Source organism: Scyliorhinus canicula, chromosome 27 (genome assembly GCF_902713615.1).
Source record: "Scyliorhinus canicula chromosome 27, sScyCan1.1, whole genome shotgun sequence".
Classification (NCBI taxonomy): domain Eukaryota; kingdom Metazoa; phylum Chordata; class Chondrichthyes; order Carcharhiniformes; family Scyliorhinidae; genus Scyliorhinus; species Scyliorhinus canicula.
The window spans coordinates 1,884,756-1,908,227 of record NC_052172.1 but is presented as its reverse complement, the minus strand read 5'-3'; the positions used below and the strand labels follow the sequence as shown (position 1 = coordinate 1,908,227).

At 50.1% G+C, this 23,472-nt stretch overlaps 1 protein-coding gene across 5 annotated transcripts in view; it reads right to left on the bottom strand.

Moving 5' to 3' along the window:
• LOC119957965 (integrin alpha-D-like) overlaps nucleotides 1-23,472 on the bottom strand; it is a 148,506-nt gene that overhangs the window by 119,862 nt on the left and 5,172 nt on the right. For all 5 annotated transcript variants that reach the window (XM_038786201.1, XM_038786204.1, XM_038786205.1 and 2 more), the window contains exons 2-3: nucleotides 20,276-20,430; nucleotides 18,347-18,478 (exon numbers count right to left, since the gene is read on the bottom strand). In XM_038786201.1, coding sequence (XP_038642129.1) covers nucleotides 18,347-18,478; nucleotides 20,276-20,430 — 287 coding nt within the window. The remainder of the gene's footprint in view (nucleotides 1-18,346; nucleotides 18,479-20,275; nucleotides 20,431-23,472) is intronic.

Here is a 23,472-nt window from a genome sequence, read left to right as displayed (position 1 = left end):
TCACACTGTCACTCAGCAACCCCTCTGCCCCAGCACCTTGTATTACATTCCGCAGAGACCGTTCCCTCCGAGACAATCTAATCCACTCCTCCACCAGACCCAGTACCTCTCCCATCACCCATGGCACCTTCCCATGCAATCGCAGAAGACCTGCCCCTTTACCTCTTCCATACTTAACCTTCCAGGCCCAAAACACTCATTCCAGGTTGAACAGTGTTTCACTTGCATCTTTTCCAATTTGGTCTCCTGCATTCGCTGCTCCCAATGTGGTCTCCTCTCTATCGGAGACACCAAACGCAGACTGGGTGATCGTTTTCTTGAGCATCTTTGGTCTGTGCGCATTCAGGATCCTGACCTTCCTGTTGTTTGCCATTTTAGAACAAAGAACAAAGAAAAGTACAGCACAGGAACAGGCCCTCCGGCCCTCCAAACCTGCGCTGACCATGCTGCCTGTCTAAAGTAAAATCTTCTGCACTTCCGGGGTCCGTATCCCTCTATTCCCATCATATTCATGTATTTGTCAAGATGTCCCTTAAATGTCACTATCTGCTTCCGTGGTGGAAGCACGTTGACTCCTCCGGCAGCGAGTTCCAGGCACCCACCACCCTCTGTTTAAAAAACCTGCCTCGTACATCTCCTCTAAACCTCGCCCTTCGCACCTTAAACCTTAAATAGTAATTGACCTCTCCACCCGAGGGAAAAGCCTTTGACTATCCACTCTGTCTATGCCCCTTATAATTCCTCTATCAGGTCGTCCCTCAACCTCCGTCATTCCAGTGAGAGCAAACTGGGTTTATTCAACCGCTCCTCATAGCTAATGCCCTCCATACCAGGCAACATCCTGGTAAATCTCTTCTGCACACTCTCTAAATCCTCCACATCCTTCTGGTAGTGTAGCCACCAGAATTGAACACGATACTCCAAGTGTGGCCTAAGTAAGGTTCTATACAGCTGCAACATGACTTGCAAATGCTTATACTCAATGCCCCGGCCAATGAAGGCAAGCATGCCGTGTGCCTTCTTGACTACCTTCTCCACCTGTGTTGCCCCTTTCAGTGACCTGTGGACCTATACACCTAGATCTCTCTGACTGTTAATACTCTTGAGGGTTCTACCATTCACTGTATATTCCCGATCTGCATTAGATCTTCCAAAATGCATTACCTCACATTTGTCTGGATTAAACTCCATCTGCCATCTCTCCGCCCAAGTCTCCAAACGATCTAAATCCTGCTGTATCCTCTGACAGTCCTCATCGCTATCCACAATTCCACCTACCTTTGTGTCGTCTGCAAACATGCTAATCTGACCAGTTACATTTTCCTCCAAATCATTTATACATACTCCGAACAGCAAAGGTCCCAGCACTGATCCCTGCGGAACACCATTAGTCACAGCCCTCCAATAGAAAAGCATCCTTCCATTGCTACTCTCTGCCTTCTATGACCTAGCCAGTACTGTATCCACCTTGCCAGCTCACCCCTGATCCCGTGTGACTTCACATTTTGGACCAGTCTACCATGAGGGACCTTGTCAAAGTCCATATAGACACCATCCACTGCCCTACCTGCATCAATCATCTTTATGACCTCTTCGAAAAACTCTATCAAGTTAGTGAGACACAACCTCCCCTTCACAAAACTTTGCTGCCTCTCACTAATACATCCATTTGCTTCCAAATGAGAGTAGTTCCTGTCTCAAAGAATTCTCTGCAGTAATTTCCCTACCACTGATGTAAGGCTCACCGGCCTATAGTTCCCTGGATTATCCTTGCTACCCTTCTTAAACAAAGGAGCAACATTGGCTATTCTCCAAAGATTTTTGTCAATGCCTCAGCAATTTCCTCTCTAGCCTCCTTCAGTATTCTGGGGTAGATCCCATCAGGCCCTGGGGCCTTATCCACCTTAGTATTTTTGAAGGTGCTCAACACCTCGTCTTTTTGGATCTCAATGTGACCCAGGCTATCTACACACCCTTCTGCAGACTCAACATCCACCAATTCCTTCTCTTTGGTAATACTGATGCAAAGTATTAATTTAGTACCTCCCCCATTTCCTCTGGCTCCACACATAGATTCCCTTGCCTATCCTTCAGTGGGCCAACCCTTTCCCTGGCTACCCTCTTGCTTACATAAAAAGTACATGTAAAGCCTTGAGGTTTTCCTAAGCCGTATTTGCCAATGACTTTTCGTGACCCCTTTTAGCCCTCCTGACTCCTTGCTTAAGTTCCTTCCTACTTTCCTTCTATTCCACACAGGCTTCGTTTGTTCCTAGCCTTCTAGCCCTGACAAATGCCTCCTTTTTCTTTTTGACGATGCCCACAATATCTCTCGTTATCCAAGGTTCCTGAAATTTGCCGTATTTATCCTTCTTCCGCACAGGAACATGCCGCTCCTGAATTCCTTTCAACTGACATTTGAAAGCTTCCCACATGTCAGATGTTGATTTATCCTCAAACATCCGCCCCCAATCTAGGTTCTTCAGTTCCCGCCTAATATTGTTATAATTAGCCTTCCCCCAATTTAGCACATTCACCCTAGGACCACTCTTATCCTTATCCACCAGCACTTTAAAACTTACTGATTTGTGGTCACTGTTCCCGAAATGCTCCCCTACTGAAACTTCTACCACCTGGCTGGGTTCATTCTCCAATACCAGGTCCAGTAGAGCCCCTTCCCTAGTTGGACTCTCTACATATTGTTTTAAGAAGCCCTCCTGGATGCTCCTTACAAACTCTGCTCCGTCCAGGCCCCTGGCACTAAGTGAGTTCCAGTCAATATTGGGGAAGTTGAAGTCTCCCATCACAACAACCCTGTTGTTTTTACTCGTTTCCAAAATCTGTCTACCTATCTGCTCGTCTAGCTCCCGCTGGCTGTTGGGAGGCCTGTAGTAAACCCCCAACATTGCGACTGCACCCTTCTTATTCCTGATCTCTACGCATATAGCCTCACTTCCCTGTGAGGTGTCCTCCTGTAGTACAGCTGTGATATTCTCCCTAACCAGTAGCGCAACTCCTCCACCCCTTTTATATCCCACTCTATCCCAACTGAAGCATCTAAATTCTGGGATGTTTAGCTGCCAATCCTGTCCTTCCCTCAACCAGGTCTCTGTAATGGCAACAACATCATAGTTCCAAGTACTATGGTTAGGTTAAGGGGGGGTTGTTGGGTTACGGGTATGGGGTGGATACGTGGGTTTGGGTAGGGTGATCATGGCTCAGCACAACATCGAGGGCCGAAGGGCCTGTTCTGTGCTGTACTGTTCTATGTTCTATGTTCTATGTACTAATCCAAGCTGCCTTACCCGTTATACTTCTTGCATTAAAACATATGCACTTCAGGCCACCCGACCCGCTGTTTTCAGCAACATACAAGATACAACGTACATTTTAACACAAGACCCTGCTCCCATGCCCACATATCTATTCTTGGCCTGCTGCAATGTTCCAGTGACGCACAACGCAAACTGCAGTAACATCTCATCTTCCAGTTGGGCCTTCCGGTCTCAACATCGAATTCAACAAATTCAGATGATCAGCTCTCCCCCACCTCGAGCCATTTGTTTTCATCCCATTTCATTTCAACTATATTTTACCATTTCTTTCCTCCTTGTTTTTTGAATATATATTTAACACCCCCCCCAATCTTATCCACCTTTCCTCACACTTTCTCCCCTTTGCTCGACCCCTTCCACTCCCCCCACATCTACATCTGTCACGGTTAGTCTCTCTGCTCTTCTCTGCGTAGTGGGTGCCTGGAACTCGCTGCTGGAGGAGGTGGTGGAAGCAGGGACGATAGTGACATTTAAGGGGTATCTTGACAAATACATGAATAGGATGGGAATAGAGACCCAGGAAGTGTAGAAGATTTTAGTTTAGATGGACAGCATGGTCGGAGCAGGCTTGGAGGGCCGAAGGGCCTGTTTCTGTGCTATACTTTTCATTGTTCTTCTTTTATTTGGACTTTCACACCTTTTGTCCTCTCTGGGGACTGCCAATAGCACTCTATCCCCTTGGGTTCTGTTGCCATTCACAACCGGTTTCCCTGGGTTTCTGTGACTGTGACTCCTCTTTCATTCTCACTCCACAGTATAAATATTTCCCACTTACTCTGTCTTTAGCTTTGATGTGGAGATGCCGGCGTTGGACTGGGGTGAGCACAGTAAGAAGTCGTACAACACCACAGTAACAACAACAGTAAGACATCTTACTGTTAGCTTTGACAAAGAGTCATCGGACACAAAATGTTCGTTCTTCTCTCACTACAGATGCTGCCAGACCTGCTGAGACTTTCCAGCATTTTCTCTTTCGTCCCTGTGTTACTGACTGTATCTGTACTGCTGTTAATCCAGCTCCCTGACACTGTCACTCAGTAACCCATCTCCCCCAGCACCCTGTGTTACTGACTGTATCTGTACTGATGTTAATCCAGCTCCCTGACACTGTCACTCAGTAACCCCTCTCCCCCAGCACCCTGTGTTACTGACTGTATCTCTACTGATGTTAATCCAGCTCCCTCACACTGTCACTCAGTAACCCCTCTCCCCCAGCACCCTGTGTTACTGACTGTATCTCTACTGATGTTAATCCAGCTCCCTCACACTGTCACTCAGTAACCCCTCTCCCCCAGCACCCTGTGTTACTGACTGTATCTCTATTGATGTTAATCCAGCTCCTTCACACTGTCACTCAGTAACCCCTCTTCCCCAGCACCCTGTGTTACTGACTGTGTCTGTACTGATGTTAATCCAGCTCCCTCACACTCTCACTCAGTAACCCCTCTCTCCCAGCACCCTGTGTTACTGACTGTATCTCTACTCGTTAATCCAGCTCCCTCACACTGTCACTCAGTAACCCCTCTCCCCCAGCACCTTGTATTACATTCCGCAGAGACCGTTCCCTCCGAGACAATCTAATCCACTCCTCCACCAGACCCAGTACCTCTCCCATCACCCATGGCACCTTCCCATGCAATCGCAGAAGACCTGCCCCTTTACCTCTTCCATACTTAACCTTCCAGGCCCAAAACACTCATTCCAGGTTGAACAGTGTTTCAATGAATCAATGATGTGGAGATGCCGGTGTAGGACTGGGTTGATCACAGTAAGAAGTTTAACAACACCAGGATAATGTCCAACAGGTTTGTTTCAAACACTACCTGTGAGTTCTTCCAGTGAGCCAGAGAAGACACAGCCAGAGTGAGAGACAGCCAGAGAAGACACAGCCAGAGTGAGAGCCAGCCAGAGTGAGACACAGCCAGAGAAGACACAGCCAGAGAAGACACAGCCAGAGTGAGAGCCAGCCAGAGTGAGACACAGCCAGAGTGAGAGCCAGCCAGAGTGAGAGCCAGCCAGAGTGAGACACAGCCAGAGTGAGACACAGCCAGAGTGATACACAGCCAGAGTGAGACACAGCCAGAGTGAGAGCCAGCCAGAGTGAGACACAGCCAGAGTGAGACACAGCCAGAGTGAGAGCCAGCCAGAGTGAGACACAGCCAGAGTGAGAGACAGCTTGAGTGAGTGACAGAGTGAGTTTGGGAATTTGAAGCTAGGTGGGGATTGAAGTAAATTCAATCGGTAAGACTTTTCCTTTTTAAATTTAAAGAATTTAAACTAATGTATAATTGTGCAGTGAAGGTTAACAAGGGGCTGCCCCACCCACTCACATAACTGGTTGGCAGTTGAGGTTCAGTCACCTTAATCTACTTTGATCTGAAAGCAAGTGGGGGAGGGAAGTTAACTCAGGCCAATTTAAAAAGAGCAACTTTAACTCACTCCCAGTGAGCCAGAGAGGACACAGCAAAGAGTGAGTTTGGGAATTCGAAGCTGGGTGGGGAGGAGGTGACTGGGAAGTGGTTTTTCTGTTTGCTTTTTCTTTTCATTGGTATATTTATTTCTTCCTTCATTTTTTTTTTGGAATTGTAGTTGTATAAATTAACCAAAGGTTTAAGAGCTGGCAGGAGATCCCAGACCCGTGTCATGCTCCTCGTGTGCGATGTGGGAGCTCAGGGACACGTCCACTGTCCCTGGAACATTCACGTGCAAGGAGTGTGTTCAGCTGCAGCTCCTGTTAGACCGCTTGGCGGCTCTGGAGCTGCGGATGGACTCACTTTGGAGCATCCGCGATGCTGAAGAGGTCGTGGATAGCACGTTTAGTGAGTTGGTCACACCGCAGGTGAAAGACTCTGAGGGAGATAGAAAATGGGTGACCAAAAGAAAGAGCAAGAGTAGGAAGGCAGTGCAGGTATCCCCTGCGGTCATCTCCCTGCAAAACAGATATACCGCTTTGGATACTGTTGGGGGAGATGACTCACCAGGGGAAGGCAGCAGCAGCCAGGTTCATGGCACCGTGGCTGGCTCTGCTGCACAGCAGGGCAGGAAGAAAAATGGCAGGGCTATAGTGATAGGGGACTCGATTGTAAGGGGAATAGACAGGCGGTTCTGCGGGTGCAATCGAGACTCCAGGATGGTTTGTTGCCTCCCTGGCGCAAGGGTCAAGGATGTCTCGGAGCGGCGGCAGGACATTCTGGGGGCGGGGGCAGGGGGAGGGTGATCAGCCAGCTGTCATGGTGCACATAGGCACCAACGTTACAGGTAAAAAATGGGACGAGGACCTACAAGCTGAATTCAGGGAGTTAGGAGTTAAACTAAAATGTAGGACCTCAAAGTTAGTAATCTCAGGATTGCTACCAGTGCCACAAGCTAGCCAGGGTAGGAATATCAGGATAGATAGGATGAATGCGTGGCTCGAGAGAGAGAGGGTGCAAGAGGGAGGGATTCAAATTCCTGGGACATTGGAACCGGTTCTGGGTGAGGTGGGACCAGTACAAACCGGACGGTCTGCACCTGGGCAGGACAGGAACCGATGACCAAGGGGGGGTGTTTGCTGGAGCTGTTGGGGAGGGTTTAAATAATGTGGCAGGGGGATGGGAACCAATGGAGGAAGTCGAAGGTAGTAAAACAGGGACAGAAACAAAAGGCAGTAAGGGGGAAAGTGTAAGCCATAGTCAAAAATCAAAAAGGGTGACAGTACAAGGTACAGTGACTGTGGGGAGCTCAATGAATAGGCCCAGTAATAGTAAAAGGAATAAAACTGGAAGTAAAAACGTAAATGGTAAGCGACGTGGCAGGTTGTTACATGAGATCAACAAGAAGGAAAATTAGGAGAAAAGTTAAGAGGAAAAAATAACTTATGAGAGGTCACTGATCGAGGTGTTAAGATTCAAGACAGAGGTATAAAAGCCACAAGATGATCAGAGGATTAGATAGGGCGGACAGTGAGAGCCTTTTTCCTCGGATGGTGATGTCTAGCATGAGGGGACATAGCTTAAAATTGACAGGAGATAGATACAGGACAGATGACAGAGGTAGGTTCTTTACTCAGAGCGTAGTAAGGGTGTGGAATACCCTGACTGCAACAGTAGTGGACTTGCCAACACTAAACACATTCAAATGGTCATTGGATAGACATATGGATGATAAGGTAATAGTGTAGATGGGCTTTAGAGGGGTTTCACAGGACGGCGCAACATCGAGGGCCGAAGGGCCTGTACTGCGCTGTAATGTTCTATGTTCTGTGTTCTAAGTGTACTTTACCTGAATGCTTGTAGTATTCGGAATAAAGTAAATGAGTTGATGGCACAAATCATCGTGAATAACAATGATTTAGTGGCCATTTCTGAAACATGGTTAAAGGTTGGTCACGACTGGGAGTTAGATATCCGAGGGTGTCAAACTATGCGGAAGGACAGAGTGGATGGTAAGGGAGGTGGTGTAGCTCAGTTATTTAAGGATGACATCCGGGCAATAGTAAGGGATGACATCGGTGCTGTAGAGGATAAGGTTGAATCCATTTGGGTGGAAATCAGGAATAGTAAGGCGAAAAAGTCACTGATAGGAGTAGTCTATAGGCCATCAAATAGTAACATTATTGTGGGGCAGGCAATAAACAAAGAAATAACTGATGCATGTAGACATGGTACAGCAGTTATCATGGGGGATTTTAATCGACATGTCGATTGGTTTAACCAGGTCGGTCAAGGTAAACTTGAGGAGGAGTTTATTGAATGTACCCGCGATAGTTTCCTAGAACAGTATGTAATGGAACCGACAAGGGAACAAGCGGTCCTAGATCTTGTACTGTGTAATGAGACAGGATTGATTCATGATCTCATAGTTGGGGATCCTCTAGGAAGGAGCGATCACAATATGATTGAATTTAAAATACAGATGGAGGGTGAGAAGGTAAAATCAAATACTAGTGTTTTGTGCTTAAACAAAGGAAATTACAATGGGAGTAAACTGAGAGGAAAGACTTTATGGTGGAACAGTTGAGGAACAGTGGAGAATCTTCAAAGCAATTTTTCACAGTGCTCAGCAAAGGTTTATACCAACAAAAAGTAAGGACGGTAGAAAGTGGGAAAATCAACCGTGGATATCTAAGGAAATAAGGGAGAGTATCAAATTGAAGGAAAGAGCATACAAAGTGGCAAAGATTGGTGGGAGACTAGAGGACTGGGAAATCTTTAGGGGGCAACAGAAAGCTACTAAAAAAGCTATAAAGAGTAAGATGGATTATGAGAGTAAACTTGCTCAGCATATAAAAACAGACAGTAAAAGTTTCTACAAATATATAAAACAAAAAAGAGTGGCTAAGGTAAATATTGGTCCTTTAGAGGATGAGAAGGGAGTTTTAATAATGGGAGATGAGGAAATGGCTGAGGAACTGAACAGGTTTTTTGGGTCGGTCTTCACAGTGGAAGACACAAATAACATGCCAGTGACTGATAGAAATGAGGCTATGACAGGTGAGGACTTTGAGAGGATTGTTATCACTAAGGAGGTAGTGATGGGCAAGCTAATGGGGCTAAAGGTAGACAAGTCTCCTGGCCCTGATGGAATGCATCCCAAAGTGCTAAAAGAGATGGCTAGGGAAATTGCAAATGCACTCGTGATAATTTACCAAAATTCACTAGACTCTGGAGTGGTCCCGGCGGAATGGAAATTAGCAAACGTGACACCACTATTTAAAAAAGGAGGTAGACAGAAAGCGGGTAATTATAGGCCAGTGAGCTTAACTTCGGTAGTAGGGAAGATGCTGGAATCTATCATCAAAGAAGAAATAGCGAGACATCTGGATGGAAATTGTCCCATTGGGCGGACGCAGCATGGTTCATAAAGGGTACGTCGTGCCTAACAAATTTAGCGCAATTTTTTGAGGACATCACCAATGAGGTAGATTACGGGGAGCCAATGGATGTGGTATATCTGGATTTCCGGAAAGCCTTTGACAAGGTGCCACACAAAAGGTTGCTGCATAAGATAAAGATGCATTGCATTAAGGGTAAAGTAGTAGCATTAATAGAGGATTGGTTAATTAATAGAAAGGAAAGAGTTGGGATTAATGGGTGTTTCTCTGGTTGGCAATCAGTTGCTAGTGGTGTCCCTCAGGGATCTGTATTGGGCCCACAATTGTTCACAATTTACATAGATGATTTGGAATTGGGGACCAAGGGCAATGTGTCCAAGTTTGCAGATGACACTAAGATGAGTGGTAAAGCGAAAAGTGCAGAGGATACTGGAAGTCTGCAGAGGGATTTGGATAGGTTAAGGGAATGGGCTAGGGTTTGGCAGATGGAATACAATGTTGACAAATGTGAGGTTATCCATTTTGGTAGGAATAACAGCAAAAGGGATTACTAATTAAATGATAAAATATTAAAACATGCTGCTGTGCAGAGAGACCTGGCTGTGCTAGTGCGTGAGTCGCAAAAAGTTGGTTTACAGGTGCAACAGGTGATTAAGAAAGCAAATGGAATTTTGTCCTTCATTGCTAGAGGGATGGAGTTTAAGACTAGGGAGGTTATGCTGCAATTGTATAAGGTGTTAATGAGGCCACACCTGGAGTATTGTGTACGGTTTTGGTCTCCTTACTTGAGAAAGGACATACTGGCATTGGAGGGTGTGCAGAGGAGATTCATTACGTTAATCTCAGAGCTGAAGGGGTTGGATTACAAGGAGAGGTTGAGTAGACTGGGACTGTACTCGTTGCAATTTAGAAGGATGAGGGGGGATCTTAGAGATACATATATAAAATTATGAAGGGAATAGATAGGATTGATGCAGGCAGGTTGTTTCCACTGGCGGGTGAAAGCAGAACTAGGGGGCATAGCCTCAAAATAAGGGCAAGTAGATTCAGGGCTGAGTTTAGAAGGAATTTCTTCACCCAAAGGGTTGTGAATCTATGGAATTCCTTGCCCAGTGAAGCAGTTGAGGCTCCTTCATTACATGTTTTTAAGGTAAAGATAGATAGTTTTTTGAAGAATAAAGGAATTAAGGGTTATGGTGTTCGGGCCGGAAAGTGGAGCTGAGTCCACAAAAGATCAGCCATGGTCTCATTGAATGGCGGAGCAGGCTCGAGGGGCCAGATGGCCGACTCCTGCTCCTAGTTCTTATGTTCTTCCTGCCTTTTGGAGCACTTGTCCTTTCTCAGGTGAGTGAAGAGGTATGTTCCAGAAACATCTATACAGACAAATTCAAAGATGCCAGACAATGCTTAGAATGCGAACATTTGCAAGAAATTAAGTCTTTACAGATCCAGAGATAGGGGTAACCCCAGGTTAAAGAGGTGTTAATTGTCTCAAGCCAGAACAGTTGGTAGGATTTCGCAAGCCCAGGCCAGATGGTGGGGGGTGAATGTAATGCGACATGAATCCCAGGTCCCGGTTGAGGCCGCACTCGTGTGCGGAATTTAGCTATAAGTTTCTGCTCGGCGATTCTGCGTTGTCGCGCGTCTTGAAGGCTGCCTTGGAGAACGCTTACCCGGAGATCAGAGGCTGAATGCCCTTGACTGCTGAAGTGTTCCCCGACTGGACAGGAACATTTCTGCCTGGTGATTGTCGCACGATGCCCGTTCATTCATTGTCGCAGCGTCTGCATGGTTACGCCAATGTACCACGCTTCGGGACATCCTTTCCTGCAGTGTATGAGGTAGACAACGTTGGCCGAGTCGCATGAGTATGTACTGCATCCCTGGTGGGTGGTGTTCTCACGTGTAATGGTGGTATCCATGTCGATGATCTGGCACGTCTTGCAGAGATTGCCCTGGCAGGGCTGTGTGGTGTCGTGGTCGCTGTTCTGAAGGCTGGGTAATTTGCTGTAATCAATGATTTGTTTGAGGTTGCGCGGTTGTTTGAAGGCAAGTAGTGGGGGTGTGGGGATGACCTTGGCAAGATGTTCATCTTCATCGATGATGTGTTGAAGGCTGCGAAGGAAATGTCGTAATTTCTCTGCTCTGGGATGACGAAGGGTACTCTGTCGGTTGAGTCCCAAATTGACTTCTGAGGAGGTTGGTGCGGATTTTGCTGTGGCGCGTTGGAACTATCGATCGATCGATGAGTCGAGCGCCATATCCTGTTCGTAGGAGGGCATCTTTCAGTGTCTGCAGATGTCTGTTATGCTCCTCCTCATCTGAGAAGATGTATCTGGTGTATAACGTCGTTTGAAGGTCCTGTGCGGTACGAGGTCTTGTTCAACCTTGTGCTTGAAGATGTTGGCATATTGAGGTGCGAATTTGGTCCCCATGGCTGTTCCATGCATCTGGATGAAGAACTTATTATCGAAGGTGAAGACGTTGTGATCCAGAATGAAGCGGATGAGTTGCAGAATTGCGTCTGGAGATTGGCAGTTGTCAGTGTTGAGGACTGAGGCTGTTGCAGCAATGCCGCCGTCATGCTGGTGTAGAGTGCCGAGACGTCCATTGTGACGAGGAATGTTCCTGGTTCAACTGGTCCATGGGTGCTGAGTTTTTCTAGGAAGTCCGTTGTGTCACGGCAGAAGCTGGGGGTACCTTTGTATGATGGGTTTCAAGATGCCAGCGATGTAGCCAGAGAGGTTCTCATACACGGTCCCATTGCCTGAAACGATAGGACGGCCTGGTGTGTTGGCCTTGTGTATGTTCAGGAGGCAGTAGAGATCTGCAATGCGGGGAATACGTGGGAAAAGAGCACGTTGGGTGCTCTGAAAGTCTGGACCCAAGATCTTGATCAGTCTGAATTGCCGGATGTGTTCCTAGGTTGGATCTGCGGGTAACTGTCTGTAGTGTTCCTGGTTGTTGAGTTGTCGGTATACTTCTTTGCAGTAGTCCGTTCAGTATGACGGTGGCCCCTCCTTTGTCTGCTGGTTTGATGACGATGTTGCGGTTGAACAAAGAACAAAGAAAATTATAGCACAGGAACAGGCCCTTCGGCCCTCCCAGCCTGCGCCGATCCAGATCCTTTATCTAAACCTATATCCTATTTTCCAAGGTCTACTTCCCTCTGTTCCCGCCCATTCATATACCTGTCTAGATGCTTCTTAAATGATGCTATCGTGCCCGCCTCTACCACCTCCGCTGGTAAAGCGTTCCAGGCACCCACACCCTCTGCGTTTAAAAAAAACTTTCCACGCACATCTCCCTCAAACTTTCCCCCTCTCACTTTGAAATCGTGACCCCTTGTAACTGACACCCCCACTCTTGGGAAAAGCTTGTTGCTATCCACCCTGTCCATACCTCTCATAATTTTGTAGACCTCAATCAGGTCCCCCCTCAACCTCCGTCTTTCCAACAAAAACAATCCTAATCTACTAAACCTTTCTTCATAGCTAGCACCCTCCATACCAGGCAACATCCTGGTGAACCTCCTCCACACCCTCTCCAAAGCATCCACATCCTTCTGGTAATGTGGCGACCAGAACTGCACGCAGTATTCCAAATGTGGCCGAACCAAAGTCCTATACAACTGTAACATGACCTGCCGACTCTTGTACTCAATATCCCGTCCGATGAAGGCAAGCATGCTGTATGCCTTCTTGACCACTCTATCAACCTGCGTTGCCACCTTCAGGGTACAATGGACCTGAACTCCCAGATCTCTCTGTACATCACTTTTCCCCAAGACCCTTCCATTGACCATATAGTCCGCTCTTGAATTTGATCTTCCAAAATGCATCACCTCGTATTTGCCTGGATTGAACTCCATCTGCCATGTCTTTGCCCAACTCTCCAATCTATCTATATTTTGCTGTATTCTCTGACAGTCCTCCTTGCTCTCTGCAACTCCACCAATCTTAGTGTCATCTGCAAACTTGCTAGTCAGACCATCTATACCTTCCTCCAGGTCATTTATGTAGATCACAAACAGCAGTGGTCCAAACACGGATCCCTGTGGAACACCACTAGTCATCCTTCTGCATGTTGAGACACTCCCTTCCACCACTACTCTCTGTTTCCTGTTGCCCAGCCAGTTCTTTATCCATCTAGCTAGTACACTCTGAACCCCATACGACTTCACTTTTTCCATCAACCTGCCATGGGAAACTTTATCAAACGCCTTACTAAAGTCCATATATATGACATCTACAGCCCTTCCCTCATCAATTAACTTTGTCACTTCCTCAAAGAATTCTATTAGGTTTGTAAGACATGACCTTCTCTGCACAAAACCATGCTGCCTATCACTGATAAGTCTATTTACTTCCAGATGTGAATAGATCCTATCCCTCAGTATCTTCTCCAACAGTTTGCCTTCCACTGATGTGAAGCTCACAGGTCTATAATTCCCTGGATTATCCCTGCTACCCTTCTTAAACAAAGGGACAACATTAGCAATTCTCCAGTCCTCCGGGACCTCACCCGTGCTCAAGGATGCTGCAAAAATGTCTGTTAAGGCCCCAGCTATTTCAACCCTTGATTCCCTCAGTAACCTCGGATAGATCCCATCCGGTCCTGGGGCTTGTCCACCTTGGTCTTGATAGTGCGGATCTGTTGGTCTTGAGAGCTCCGTATACACAGGATCTGCTCAGACAAGGAGGAGCGTAACCGACATCTACAGACGCTGAAAGATGCCCTCGTACGAACGGGATATGGAGCTCGACTCATCGATTAACAGTTTCAATGCGCCACAGCAAAAAACCGCACCGACCTCCTCAGAAGACTATCAGTAAATATCAGGTAAGCTCTTCCTTTCTTTTTCTTGTTTTATCTAGAGGGGATGGCAGGGAAGGCAGTGCAATGTTCCTCCTGCAGAATGTTTGAGGTGAGGGTCAGTGTCCCTGCTGATTTCATCTGTGGGCAGTGCACCCATCTCCAGCTCCTCAGAAACTGTGTTCGGGAACTGGAGCTGGATGAACCTCAGATCATTCGGGAGGCAGAGGTGGTCATAGATAGAAGCTTCAGGGAGGTAGTTACTCTGAAGAATAAAGAGATGGGTGACGGTGAGAGGGGCTGGTGGTAAGCAGTCAGTACACCGATCCCCTGTGGTTGTTCCCCCTAGTAACAGGTATACCGCTTTGGATACTGTTGGGGGGGCGGGGGGGACTTACCAGGGGTCAGCCATGGGGTACAGGTCTCTGGCACAGAGTCTGTCCCTGTTGCTCAGAAGGGAAGGAGGGAGAGGAGAAGAACATTAGTCATTGGAGACTCCATAGTTTGGGGGATAGAAGGTTAAGGGGGGGGGGGGTTGTTGGGTTACGGGTACAGGGTGGATACGTGGGTTTGAGTAGGGTGATCATTGCTCGGCACAAAATCGAGGGCCGAAGGGCCTGTTCTGTGCTGTACTGTTCTATGTTCTATGGGATATTCTGTGGGAATGAGAGAGACTCGGTGTATTGCCTCCCAGGTGCCAGGGTCCGTGACGTCTCGGATCGTGTTTTCGGGATCCTTAAGGGGGAGGGGGAGCAGCCCCAAGTCGTGGTCCACATAGGCATCAATGACATAGGTAGGAAAAGGGATAGGGATGTAAGGCAGGAATTCAGGGAGCTAGGGTGGAAACTTAGAGCAAGAACAAACAGAGTTATTATCTCTGGGTTGTTACCGTGCCACGTGCTAGCGAGTCGAGGAATAGGGAGAGAGAGCAGTTGAACACGTGGCTGCAGGGATGGTGCAGGAGGGAGGGTTTCAGATTCCTGAATAATTGGGGCTCATTCTGGGGTAGGTGGGACCTCTACAAATGGGATGGTCTACACCTGGATCAGAGGGGCACTAATATCCTGGGGGGGGGTTGCTAATGATCTTCAGGAGGGTTTAAACTAGTTCAGCAGGGGATTGGGAACCTGAATTGTAGCTCCAGTATACAGGAGGTTGAGAGTAGTGAGGTCATGAGTAAGGTTTCTAAGTTGCAGGAGTGTACCGGCAGGAAGGAAGGTGGTTTAAAATGCGTCTACTTCAATGCCAGGAGCATCCGGAATAAGGTGGGTGAGCTTGCGGCATGGGTTAGTACCTGGGACTTCGATGTTGTGGCCATTTTGGAGACATGGATAGAGCAGGGCGAGGAATGGTTGTTGCAGGTGCCGGGGTTTAGATATTTCAGTAAGCTCAGGGAAGGTGGTAAGAGAGGGGGAGGGGTGGCATTGTTAGCCAAGGACAGTATTACGGTGGCAGAAAGGACGTTTGATGAGGACTCGTCTACTGAGGTAGTATGGGCTGAGTTTAGAAACAGGAATTGAGAGGTCACCCTGTTAGGAGTTTTCTATAGGCCTCCGAAAAGTTCCAGCGATGTAGCGGAAAGGATTGCAAAGATGATTCTGGATAGGAGCGAAAGTAACAGGGTAGTTGTTCTGGGGGACTTTAACTTTCCAAATATTGACTGGAAACGCTATAGTTCGAGTACTTTAGATAGGTTTGTTTTTGTCCAATGCGTGCAGGAGGGTTTCCTGACACAGTATATCGATAGGTCAAAAAGAGGCGAGGCCATTTTATTTGGTACTGGATAATGAACCAGGACAGGTGCTGGATTTGGAGGTAGCTTTGACAAAGAGTCATCGGACTCGCAACGTTAGCTCTTTTCTCTCCTTACAGATGCTGCCAGACTTGCTGAGATTTTCCAGCATTTTCCCTTTCGTTTCAGATTCCAGCATCCGCAGTAATTTGCTTTTATTAAGAGGTGACTTAATTGAGGCGTACAAGATGATCAGAGGATTAGATAGGGTGGAGAGCGACAGCCTTTTTCCTCGGATGGTGATGCTGAGCACGAGGGGGCATAGCTTTAAATTGAGGGGAGATAGATATAGGACAGATGTCAGAGGTAGGTTCTTTACTCAGAGAGTAGTAAGGGCGTGGAATGCCCTGCCTGCAACAGTAGTGGACTCGCCAACACTAAACGCATTCAAATGGTCATTGGATAAACATATGGATGATAAGGGAATAGTGTAGATGGGCTTTAGAGGGGTTTCACAGGACGGCGCAACATTGAGGGCTGAAGGGCCTGTACTGCGCTGTAATGTTCTATGTTTCGGAGCAGGCTCGAGGGGCCAGATGGCCTACTCCTGCTCCTAGTTCTTATGTTCTAAGACAAACACGGGACACAACTGACAGAGTACCCTTCGTCGTTCAGTACTTTCCCGGAGCGGAGAAACTACGACATCATCTTTGCAGCCTCCAACACGTTATCGATGAAGATGAACATCTTGCCAAGGTCATCCCCACACCCCCACTACTGGCCTTCAAACAACCGCGCAACCTCAAACAAACCATTGTTTGCAGCAAACTACCCAGCCTTCAGAACAGCGACCACGACACCACACAACCCTGCCAGGGCAATCTCTGCAAGACGTGCCAGATCATCGACATGGATATCACCATTACACGTGAGAACACCACCCACCAGGTACGCGGTACATACTCGTGCGACTCGGCCAACATTGTCTACCTCATACGCTGCAGGAAAGGATGAACGGACATCGCGCGACAATCGCCAGGCAGGAACGTTCCCTTCCAGTTGGGGAACACTTCAAGGGCATTCAGCCTCTGATCTCCGGGTAAGCGTTCTCCAAGGCGGCCTTCAGGACGCGCGACAACGCAGAATCGCCGAGCAGAAACTTATAGCCAAGTTCCGCACACATGAGTGCGGCCTCAACCGGGACCTTGGATTTATGTCGCATTACATTCACCCCCCCACAATCTGGCCTGGGCTTGCAAAATGCTACCAACTGTCCTGGCGTGAGACAATTCACACCTCTTAACCTGGGGTTACCCCTATCTCTGGATCTGTGAAGAATGTTAGAACATAGAACATAGAACAGTACAGCACAGAACAGGCCCTTCGGCCCTCAATGTTGTGCCGAGCCATGATCACCCTACTCAAACCCACGTATCCACCCTATACCCGTAACCCAACAACCCCCCCTTAACCTTACTTTTATTAGGACACTACGGGCAATTTAGCATGACCAATCCACCTAACCCGCACATCTTTGGACTGTGGGAGGAAACCAGAGCACCCGGAGGAAACCCACGCACACAGGGGGAGGACGTGCAGACTCCACACAGACAGTGACCCAAGCCGGGAATCGAACCTGGGACCCTGGAGCTGTGAAGCATTTATGCTAACCACCATGCTACCCTGCTGCCCCAATGTTGAAGCATTGGCAAGGGTGCAGAGGAGATTTACCAGGATGTTGCCTAGTATGGAGGGACGATCTTACGAGGAAAGGTTCAGGGACCTGAGGCTGTTTTTGTTAGAGAGAAGAGGGTTAAGAGGTGACTTAATTGAGGCATACAAGATGATCAGAGGATTAGATAGGGTGGACAGTGAGCCTTTTTCCTCGGATGGTGATGTCTCGCACGAGGGGACATAGCTTTAGGACAGATGTCAGAGGTAGGTTCTTTACTCGGAGAGTAGTAAGGGTGTGGAATGCCCTGGCTGCAACAGTAGTGGACTCGCCAACACTAAACGCATTCAAATGGTCATTGGATAGACATATGGACGATAAGGGAATAGTGTAGAGGGGCTTTAGAGGGGTTTCACAGGTCGACACAACATCGAGGGCCGAAGGGCCTGTACTGCGCTGTAATGTTCTATGTCCTACCTGCAAATGCTCACATTCTGAGCATTGTCTGGAATCTTTGAATTTGTCTATATAAATGTTTCTGGAACATACCTCGTCATTCACCTGAGGAAGGAGCAGTGCTCTGAAATCTAGTGTTTGAAACAAACGCGTTGGACTTTAACCTGGTTTATAAGACTTTTTACAATGTTAATCCAGTCAATGTTAATGTCACTCAGTAACCCCTCTCCCCAGCACCCTGTGTTACTGACTGTCTCTGTACTGATGTTAATCCAGCTCCTTGACACTGTCACTCAGTAACCCCTCTCCCCCAGCACCCTGTGTTACTGACTGTATCTGTACTGATGTTAATCCAGCTCCCTCACACTGTCAATCAGTAACCCCTCTCCCCCAGCACCCTGTGTTACTGACTGTATCTGTACTGATGTTAATCCAGCTCCCTGACACTGTCACTCAGTAACCCCGCTCCCCCAGCACTGTGTGTAATTGACTCTATCCCTGCTTATTACAATCCAGTTATTTTGTACCTTGTAAGTTTGCGATGTTTCTGTGTACTCATTCAGAATTGGACGTAATCCCTTGCTGTCCGGAATCACCTCACCTGCCAAAGTGAAGTTCAGTGACAGGTCGATCGGTTCAAAATAATCCATGACACAGCTCTGAGTCAGAAAGAGAGAGAGAAAGCAGATCGACGAGCATGAAAACATATCTCCCCAGCTGCTTCCGGCAAATCTTCAGCTATATTTCATTGCAATAAAGCAAATGTGTGATGCTGACCCTCTGACAGTGCAGCTCCCTCAGTACTGACCCTCTGACAGTGCAGCACCCTCAGTACTGACCCTCTGACAGTGCAGCACTCCCTCAGTACTGACCCTCTGACAGTGTGCCACTCCCTCAGTACTGACACTCTGACAGTGCGGCACTCCCTCAGTACTGACCCTCTGACAGTGCGGCACTCCCTCAATACTGACCCTCTGACAGTGCGGCACTCCCTCAGTACTGACCCTCTGACAGTGCGGCACTCCCTCAGTACTGACTCTCTGACAGTGCGGCACGCCCTCAGTACTGACTCTCTGACAGTGCGGCACTCCCACATACTGACCCTCTGACTGTGCAGCACTCCCTCAGTACTGACCCTCTGCAGTGCGGCACTCCCTCAGTACTGACCCTCTGACAGTGCAGCATTCCCTCAGTACTGACCCTCTGACAGTGCCTCACTCCCTCAGTACTGACCCTCTGACAGTGCGGCACTCCCTCAGTACTGACCCTCTGACTGTGCGGCACTCCCTCAGTACTGACCCTCTGACAGTGCAGCATTCCCTCAGTACTGACTCTCTGACAGTGCGGCACGCCCTCAGTACTGACTCTCTGACAGTGCGGCACTCCCACATACTGACCCTCTGACTGTGCAGCACTCCCTCAGTACTGACCCTCTGCAGTGCGGCACTCCCTCAGTACTGACCCTCTGACAGTGCAGCACTCCCTCAGTACTGACCCTCTGACAGTGCAGTACTGACCCTCTGGCAGTGCGGCACTCCCTCAGTACTGACCCTCCCATAGATCCGAATTAAACAGTATTTTTTTTATAAATAATTTTTAATGAAATTTTTACAAAATACAAAATATAAACATCTTAACTTACAACCACGGTAACATCCCATAAACAATGCCCCCCAGCTTAAAGAGCAACTTCAAACAAAAGGAAGAAACAAAAACAAAGAAAAAGAGAAAAGAAAAAAAAACAAACAAAGGAGAGAGATAGCCCCTTCCACAAACCCTTGTGCACAGTTCTCCCTCCCCCCAATCCTTAACCCCCCACCCTCCCTCCCCTCCCCACCCCCGGGTTGTTGCTGCTGTCGGCCTGTTTCCCTACCGTTCCGCCAGGAAGTCCAGAAAGGGCTGCCACCGCCTGAAAAACCCTTGTACTGATCCCCTCAGGGCAAATTTCACCCTCTCCAATTTAATGAACCCCGCCATATCCAAGATCCAGGCCTCCACGCTTGGGGGCCTCGCATCCTTCCATTGGAGCAAGATCCTCCGCCGGGCTACTAGGGACGCAAAGGTCAGGACCCCGGCCTCTATCGCCTCCTGCACTCCCGGCTCCACTGCAACCCCAAAAATTGCGAGTCCCCAGCCTGGCTCGACCCTGGATCCCACCACCCTCGACACCGTCTTTGCTACCCCCTTCCAAAACTCTCCCAACGCTGGGCACGCCCAAAACATATGGGCGTGGTTCGCTGGGCTCCCCGAGCACCTAGCACACCTGTCCTCGCCCCCGGAAAACCTACTCATCCTTGTCCCAGTCATGTGGGCCCTTTGCAGCACCTTGAGCTGTATGAGGCTAAGCCTCGCACAGGAAGAGGAGGAATTCACTCTCTCCAGGGCTGAATTAAACAGTATTAAACAGCGCAATGTTTTCTAAATGGTTTCCCATTGAGTTATTTGAATGTTGTTACCGGTAATCTGATTGGGAACTCCTGACATCGCTTCCTCCCAGTGCGGAGCTGCAGGTTGCTGGTCAGACTCCTGGACAATCTCTGGAATACTGCCCTTCCGTGCTGTCGGCCTTTATCCAGCTGCAATCTATATGTGATGTTGGCTTGGAGTATTCCTGCCAATGCAGACGTGGAAAATGTCATGAATGTGAGGAACGCATTCCAACAGCTCATATCCTCGAGCAGCAGTCTCCCCCTGTGATACCCATCGTCTCCCCCTGTGATACCCATCCTCCTCCCCCCGCACTGTCTCTCCCTGCGATACCCATCCACCCCCGCACTGTCTCCCCCTGTGATACCCATCCTCCCCCCGCACTGTCTCCCCCTGTGATACCCATCCTCCCCCCGCACTGTCTCCCCCTGTGATACCCATCCTCCCCCCGCACTGCCTCTCCCTGTGATACCCATCCTCCCCCCACACTGTCTCTCCCTGTGATACCCATCCTCCCCCCGCACTGCCTCTCCCTGTGATACCCATCCTCCCCCCACACTGTCTCCCCCTGTGATACCCATCCTCCCCCGCACTGTCTCTCCCTGCGATACCCATCCTCCCCCCGCACTGTCTCCCCCTGTGATACCCATCGTCTCCCCCTGTGATACCCATCCTCCTCCCCCCGCACTGTCTCCCCCTGTGATACCCATCCTCCCCCCGCACTGTCTCTCCCTGCGATACCCATCCTCCCCCCGCACTGTCTCCCCCTGTGATACCCATCCTCCCCCCACACTGTCTCCCCCTGTGATACCCATCCCCCCCGCACTGTCTCTCCCTGTGATACCCATCCTCCCCCCGCACTGTCTCTCCCTGTGATACCCATCCCCCCCGCACTGTCTCCCCCTGTGATTCCCATCCTCCCCCCGCACTGTCTCTCCCTGTGATACCCATCCTCCCCCCGCACTGTCTCTCCCTGTGATACCCATCCCCACCCCCGCACTGTCTCCCCCTGTGATACCCATCCTCCCCCCCGCACTGTCTCTCCCTGTGATACCCATCCTCCCCCCGTACTGTCTCCCCCTGTGATACCCATCCTCCCCCCGCACTGTCTCTACCTCTGATACCCATCCTCCCCCCGCACTGACTCCCCCTGTGATACCCATCCTCCCACCGCACTGTCTCTCTCTGTGATACCCATCGCCCCCCCCGCACTGTCTCCCCCTGTGATTCCCATCCTCCCCCCGCACTGTCTCTCCCTGTGATACCCATCCTCCCCCCGCACTGTCTCCCCTGTGATACCCATCCCCACCCCCGCACTGTCTCCCCCTGTGATACCCATCCTCCCCCCGCACTGTCTCCCCCTGTGATACCCATTCTCCCCCCGCACTGTCTCTCCCTGTGATACCCATCCCCACCCCCGCACTGTCTCTCCCTGTGATACCCATCCTCCCCCTGCACTGTCTCTCCCTGTGATAGTCATCCTCCCCCCGCACTGTCTCTCCCTGTGATACCCATTCCCCCCCCGCACTGTCTCTCCCTGTGATACCCATCCTCCCCCCGCACTGTCTCCCCCTGTGATACCCATCCCCACCCCCGCACTGTCTCCCCCTGTGATACCAATCCTCCCCCCACTGTCTCTCCCTGTGATACCCATCCCCCCCGCACTGTCTCCCCCTGTGATTCCCATCCTCCCCCCGCACTGTCTCTCCCTGTGATACCCATCCTCCCCCTGTGATACCCATCCCCACCCCCGCACTGTCTCTCCCTGTGATACCCATCCTCCCCCTGTGATACCCATCGCCCCCCCCGCACTGTCTCCCCCTGTGAATCCCATCCTCCCCCCGCACTGTCTCTCCCTGTGATACCCATCCTCCCCCCGCACTGTCTCCCCCTGTGATACCCATCCTTCCCCCGCACTGTCTCCCCCTGTGATACCCATCCCCTCCCCCGCACTGTCTCCCCCTGTGATACCCATCCCCTCCCCTGCACTGTCTCCCCCTGTGATACTCATCCTCCCCCCGCACTGTCTCCCCCTGTGATACCCATCCTCCCCCCGCAATGTCTCTCCCTGTGATACCCATTCTCCCCTGCACTGTCTCCCCCTGTGATACCCATCCTTCCCCCGCACTGTCTCCCCCTGTGATACCCATCCCCTCCCCCCGCACTGTCTCCCCCTGTGATACCCATCCTCCCCCCGCACTGTCTCCCCCTGTGATACCCATCCTCCTCCCGCACTGTCTCTCCCTGTGATACCCATCCCGTCCTGCACTGTCTCCCCCTGTGATACCCATCCTCCATCCGCACTGTCTCCCCCTGTGATACCCATCCTCCCCCCGCACTGTCTCTCCCTGTGATATCCATCCCGCCCCGCACTGTCTCCCCCTGTGATACCCATCCTCCCCCCGCACTGTCTCCCCCTGTGATACCCATCCTCCCCCCGCACTGTCTCTCCCTGTGATACCCATCCTCCCCCCGCACTGTCTCCCCCTGTGATACCCATCCCGTCCCCGCACTGTCTCCCCCTGTGATACCCATCCTCCCCCCGCACTGTCTCCCCCTGTGATACCCATCCTCCCCCCGCACTGTCTCTCCCTGTGATATCCATCCCGCCCCGCACTGTCTCCCCCTGTGATACCCATCCTCCCCCCGCACTGTCTCCCCCTGTGATACCCATTCCTCCCCCCGCACTGTCTCTCCCTGTGATACCCATCCTCCATCCGCACTGTCTCCCCTGTGATACCCATCCCTCCCCCGCACTGTCTCTCCCCTGTGATACCCATCCCCCCCGCACTGTCTCCCCCTGTGATACCCATCCTACCCCCCGCACTGTCTCTCCCCTGTGATACCCATCCTCCCCCCGCACTGACTCCCCCTGTGATACCCATCCTCCCCCCGCACTGTCTCCCCCTGTGATACCCATCCTCCCCCCGCACTGTCTCCCCCTGTGATTCCCATCCTCCCCCCACACTGTCTCCCCCTGTGATACCCATCCTCCCCCCGCACTGTCTCCCAATGTGATACCCATCCCCCCCCCGCACTGTCTCCCAATGTGATACCCAACCCCCCGCACTGTCTCCCCCTGTGATTCACATCCACCCCCCGCACTGTCTCCCCCTGTGATACCCATCCTCCCCCCGCACTGTCTCCCCCTGTGATACCCATCCTCCCCCCGCACTGTCTCCCCCTGTGATACCCATCCTCCCCCCGCACTGTCTCTCCCTGTGAT